Raw genomic sequence first — 5,972 nt, forward strand, 5'->3', positions numbered from 1 at the left:
GAAAGTCGAGATGGTCGTGTGGATAGTTGGCGAAATTTCCAAGCTAACACAAAGGGGAAGAAAGAGAAGAAAAATCGGACCTTCCTTAGACCACCAAAAGTAAAAATGGAGCAACGTGAGTGACCACCTGAGGTCACAGCCACAGAACCTTTCTCCAACTGCTCCCCACTCCTGCTTTGAAGGACTCATTCTTTCTTCCCACCCATACCCCAACATAGAGTAGTATTTGCTTTTTAGTCCATTTTGTTTTAATACAATTTAATATCAATCAGAATAATTCTTTTGTACATTGAAATGAGGGGATTGGTTTAAAAAAATAAAGGCCTTCCCCACTCCCTACCCCCAGAGTCGCCAGGAAAGGAAGGTGCCATCCCCCATGCTCCTTCTGTTCCCACAGCCGGTAACTTCATGTTTTGTACTTCACTGAATTGTGATGGTTAGAAACTTTGTGTATAGTTTATGGAAATCAGCCAATTAAACATGTTGCTTAAAATGGTGTTGCAGTGACTTCTGAGACAAGCCTGGACGTCTTAGGAAGCCCTTTTGTCTTCAGCTGCTTGCTTCTGGGCATGGCATCTTTTGACGCCCCAAGTCGGACAGGGAAGGCGGTCACTCAATGCCCTGCCGCCCCTCCTAATCTGACTGATGAATCAGCGTGGCACCAGGCTCAGAGCTACCCAAACCTGTTCCCTTTCCAAAGAGCCAGCTGTCCTCTCTCCAGTACCATTGTGTCCTAGCCTGTCTGTATTCATTAGTAGTAAAACTCTGTATGTGGAATAAAGTTTTATACCCCTGGGTAAAAAAAAAAAAAAAAGATTTCTTAGATCCCTGGGTGGCAAAAAAGAAAAAAAAAAAAAAAATAAGTTGAAGGCTGTGTGGACAAATGAAATGTCCAGTTTTTCATAGTCCCATGTGGTTCTGAATGACATCCAAAGATGGCAAATTCTGTTAGTCACCTTCTCAAAAAACTTGTTTGTAATTATATTCCCTTACTTCTGGAAGCCGCGTTTACTTGGATTCAAGGTGGTATTTTTTAGAAATTATGCCTGACCTTATCTGATATTGGGGGAAAATGTGCTAGATCATTCAGTAGGATGTTTACTTACACCAGAGGAGTTAACTGCCATTCATCTTAAAACATGACCCCAGTTTGCAGATAAAAGGTATCATTTCTGTGATCATTTCTGCACAACTCAAGGAATCAAACTCAACCCTCCAAGTCAAGAGAAGACAATATGCCTTTCTGTCTGATTTCACTCTGGGATGCAAAAGCTCTACAATACAGTCAGTTTTCACTTTGCTAGAAATAATAAAACCAATTGCAGTCAAGTGGGCTCTGTCTCATGGCGCCACCATGAGTGTCTGAATCGAAGTCCATAGGGTTTCCAATCACCGATGTTTTGGAAATGGATCTTCAGGTCATTCTTTCAAGGCTCCTTTGAGTGACCTTGCACCTCCATCCTTTGAGTTAGCAGCCACACACATTAACCATTTGCATCACCTAGGAACTTGGACTTAAATGTGCTTTGGCCCAAGGAGGTGAATCTGGACAACTAACAAGAAAAACCTAAACATTCCTGAAGTGAATTGACAAAGGATAGAAAATGGTAGCTCAGCAAACAATGGCAAGATAACCCCAAATTTTAGGTGATATGAATCTGAAAACTTCTGATTTGATCCAGCCCAGAAGGAATTCCACTTGACAGCAGGCATATTGACATTGGAATGACCTATGGAAAAATCGTGTTTAATAGTTTTACATGAAATGACTCTGCTCACCCCTGAAGGGAAGATAATTTATAACAGCTCTTGTTTAATATCTCTTGTCCTCTTCAGAACAATGGGGTCGGCACCCTATGGGTGTGGCAGGTTCTGGGGCCTCTGAATGGGGTCGTGGAACTGCCCACTGCAAAGCACAGAGGTTACCTATGTCCTCTGTTGGCGGAGTTTGTTTTGGCACCATAACCTCCAGGAACTGGAAGAATTATTATGTTGGGGTATCTATGGGGAATGATAGATGATTTCCTAATGGTAAAAAAGTTCAGAATTGGTGCCTATTCTTTTTTTTTAAGTAGAGAGAGTTTGTACACTTTCTCCTTCAATTTCCCCTTCATTACACTGGACTGATGATTCTAACAGAACTCCTTAAGCATTACAATTTGATGGGTTAGGTCACCTTTTAGAGAGTGGAGGCAGTTTCATGAAATCTACAGTACTCAGTCTTGAAGTTCAGATTCTGTTCGGCTATGTCATTTCCCAGCTCTTTCTGTGGATCTAGGCACATGCGAATCTTCTTCAAGTCTTGGTATTCTTGGCTGAGAAGTGGGTATATATATATATAACCTACATATCTTGCAGGCTTGTTATGAAGGGTAACTCCAGTAATACATACATAAAAGGACTCACTTCTGGAGTGCTTCGGCTGAGTTAGAATGTAGGAGAGGCGGGGATCAAGCTGGTTCTAGAATATTCTCTAGAGCTGCAAGATTGAGAAGGGGGAATGACAAAGCCACATCCAGGTGAAATGATTGCTCTCAGCAAGGAGTCCCAGCCTCCACCTCCCTTCTTGCCCTACCCACCCCCGCTTACAGGGTTATGAAGTGAGGACCCCAAGGCTCCTCAGGGTCCAAGGAGGCCTGACCAATTCCACTGTGATCCCAGGAGAGCATATTGGTAGTACTTGTATGGTCTCAAAGGAGAGAGAATCCTGGTTTCATTACAGGTTTCTCCTGCTGTTCCGAAGTGGAGAGTTCCTGTAAATTGAAATGGTGTGAAGCGAAGAAGCAATTACCCTGAATGCATACAGGGAAACAATTTTGAGCATATCAGACTTCCCACAAGCATACCAAGAACTACATAAAATAGCTCTTGCATATGGTGCTCACAGACAGATTTGGAAGCTATGGCAGTTGGATGCTGCGATGCTGAGTGTAGTTCCTGGGGATGGAGCCTGGGGGGGCCACTTGCTGCTCAGTGCGCACTCTGCTTCTCACGGATCACTGCAAAACAAACACTGAATGCTAGTGTTGATTTTTGCCTTTTTACGTAAGAGTGAAAATCCTTTTCAAATTTATTTCAGAGAAAACAAGTAGGTCTTTCATAAAAGCTAAGTGGTGTAAAGCAAACTTTTGAAAAGTGGGGGATACCTGTATGTTCAGTCTGAGAAAGCTGAAGTTGCTCTGACATTAGCATCTTGTCCCCATGGATAACAAGATGAGGGGTTGTTGTGCCCCCAGGAGGATTCTAACGGACTGAGGGGAAAGATGAAGGCTTGGTTATCCTCTGTTCTCTCTTACATCTGCAGATGCAGGCTCAGGATTCGACAGCGATGTGTTGATGCCCACAGAGGAAGCCTATGTCGTCTATGATGAAGGTGTGACTGATTTTTTAAACACTACTTTGAAAATGTCTTTGTGAGAGAATTGAATTTCATTTAAGACATGATCTTTACTGCTGTTTCCTCAGAAGCCTGGGCTTGGTGGCCAGGGACCATGCCAAGGACTAGCTGAGGAAAAAGAGGCTGTTCCCCCACTCTTCTATGTAACCCCCAAATACAGCTGCTTGATATGCAAGTGAAGTCTCACCACCCCATCTCCCCACTCTCTTCCTCCAAAGTCCTCCTTTCAGGAAATTTTGGGGTCTTGAACCTCTGAGCTGCCTCTTCCTTCTCTATCTGAAGATATTCTGACAAACGCCTCAGCTTCTTCCCTGTCTCTTCCCATTCTCATGTGTTCCTTTGCTCCCTTTGTGTAATTACCTTAAAAGGATGATACTGGAGATAACTTGCTATGGTACATAGCAATTTTATAAGTTTATAAGATGGTAGCGGTTGTGTGCTGTTTTGTCATTCACAATTCATAGCGACCCAGTACAGTGTTTCCAAGGTTGTAAATCTTTATGTGAGCAGAAAACTTCATCTTTTTCCCATTGATCAACTGGTAGATTCGAACTGATGACCTTAAGGTTAGCAGCCCAACTCATAATCCACTGTTACCAAAGCAACTGGCAATTTATGTCCCTGGTGGTACAAATAGTCAACTTGCTCAGCTGTTAACTGGAAGGTTGGAGGTTTGAGTCCACCCGGAAGTGCCTTAGAAGGAAGTAGGCTTGGCTGGCAAATGACTTTAGAAAAATTCACCATTAAAAATCCTACTCTGACACATATGGGGTTGTCATGAGCTGAAGTGAGCTCTACAGTAGTTGGAATACTGTTGTTGTAATTCCTATCCTCTTGTGGTTTCGGTTTGTGTGTTTTATCAGTTGACCTGCAGTTGAAGAAATCTGTGTAGAAATGCTGTCTCCAGCCCAGGGCTTGCCTCTCACCCCTGGAACTTGGTTGTTCGCACTTGTGAGATTTGGCTTGCCTGTTGTTATCCACAGCTTTAAGGTCTTAAACGACAAGTGTTTGGATAAAAGCCACATTTGACACAATTAGAGCAAAAGTTGGATGTAATGGCTTAGTCCCAAGGGTGTCAAATAGAAAAGGACTAAAAAGGAAAACAGCAGGTGTCAGAAAGCAAAAGAAGGTTAATCACCTTGAAAAATGCCAGTTGTTAGTTGCCATCTAGGTGGCTCAGACTCATGGAGACTTTATGTTTAATGGATGAAACGTTGCCTGGTCCTGCAGCCATCTTCATGATCTTTGATAGTTTTGAGTTCATCGTTTGCAGTCATTGTGCCATTTCAACTCACAGACAGTTTCCCTGCTTCGTGTTTCACTGACCAAACTTGACGCCTTTTTCTTCCGATATTGGTCTTTCCTGATGACGTGTCCCAAGTAAACGAGTTGATGTGTTTCCATCTTGTGTCTTGAAAATGCTAAGTACCATTTAAAAATTGTCTTTGAGCACTTGAAAGGGGAGCAGAGATTCAGTTTCCTTTTTAAGTGTTCAAGGATTCATTCTCTTAGCAGAATTCAGCCCTGAAAAAAGGCATAGAAGAAAGTCAAGAAAAAATATCCCAAGCTGTCTGTCTTCTGATGGGAATCTTTTATGATTCTAAAAGGGAAAATGATCCAGGTGGAGAATGGTCTTGGACCAGTGACATAAGAGCTTGGACGTGGATGAGTTAGTTCTAAGGTCCCCAGCTCAGATCCCAATGACTAATGTTTCTGGTTCTCAGAGTTTCCTTGTTCCTTCCTCTCACTCATGTGCAGCTGCTCTTCTGAGTGACCTGAAATGGGCAAAATGCTATTTTATTAGAAGCAAATGATGTGTAGTCCTAGCATGTGTTTTAGTTTAACATTTTGTTTGGATTTTTCCTTTTTAAATCTAGATTGGAATCTTAAAAAAAGATGTCTTTTGCCAGAAAATAGCATTGCTTTTCTGGAAATGCCCGATTATAAAACCATCATACTGTTTTTCAGATTACGAATTTCAGACTGTGAGCCCACCAACCACTACCAAACCCTCAACGACCACAGCCATACCGAGCATCATTTCACCAGAGGGGTCTGTCAGCTCCTTCCCTGAGGAAGAATTCGACCTGGCTGGAAAAAAGCGATTTGTTGGTAAGTATGGTGTGGCATTGTCAGATAAGCATTGGGCTGCTAACCAAAAAGTTGGTGCTTCAAACCCACCAGCTGCTCCATGGAAACCGTATACAGGGTTACTGTGAGTCGGAACCCACTTGATGACACATAACAACAATAGCTTCCTTAATAAGAGACACATCAGTGGTTCACTTCTGCTGTTGGGTGCTTTGAAAGAGAAGAGCATTATGGATCTCTTGGTCTAGCATTCTAAGAGTAAGTTTTCCTAGATTGTCATTTCCATTGGGGTTGGCCCAGTGGGTCAGTGCTATTTAGATGCCTATTAACTTGCTTTCTTCCAAAGTCAAAGAGGGGAGAATGCTGGAGGGCACTCTTTTTTTTTTTTTTTTTTAATTAAATGTTTTTATTTTGGATTGAGTGAAAGATTACAGGGCACATCATCAGCTTCACATTCAACCATTCATATAGCTTGTTTCATTAC

At 42.3% G+C, this 5,972-nt stretch overlaps 1 protein-coding gene across 1 annotated transcript in view; it reads left to right on the forward strand.

Annotated features, from left to right (window-relative positions):
- FNDC1 (fibronectin type III domain containing 1) overlaps window positions 1-5,972 on the forward strand; it is a 79,728-nt gene that overhangs the window by 55,837 nt on the left and 17,919 nt on the right. The window contains exons 16-17 of the mRNA XM_006868483.1: window positions 3,305-3,373; window positions 5,366-5,509. Of these exons, the coding sequence (XP_006868545.1) occupies window positions 3,305-3,373; window positions 5,366-5,509 (213 nt within the window). The remainder of the gene's footprint in view (window positions 1-3,304; window positions 3,374-5,365; window positions 5,510-5,972) is intronic.

This window comes from Chrysochloris asiatica, unplaced genomic scaffold (assembly GCF_000296735.1).
Source record: "Chrysochloris asiatica unplaced genomic scaffold, ChrAsi1.0 scaffold00117, whole genome shotgun sequence".
NCBI classification, from domain to species: Eukaryota; Metazoa; Chordata; class Mammalia; order Afrosoricida; family Chrysochloridae; genus Chrysochloris; species Chrysochloris asiatica.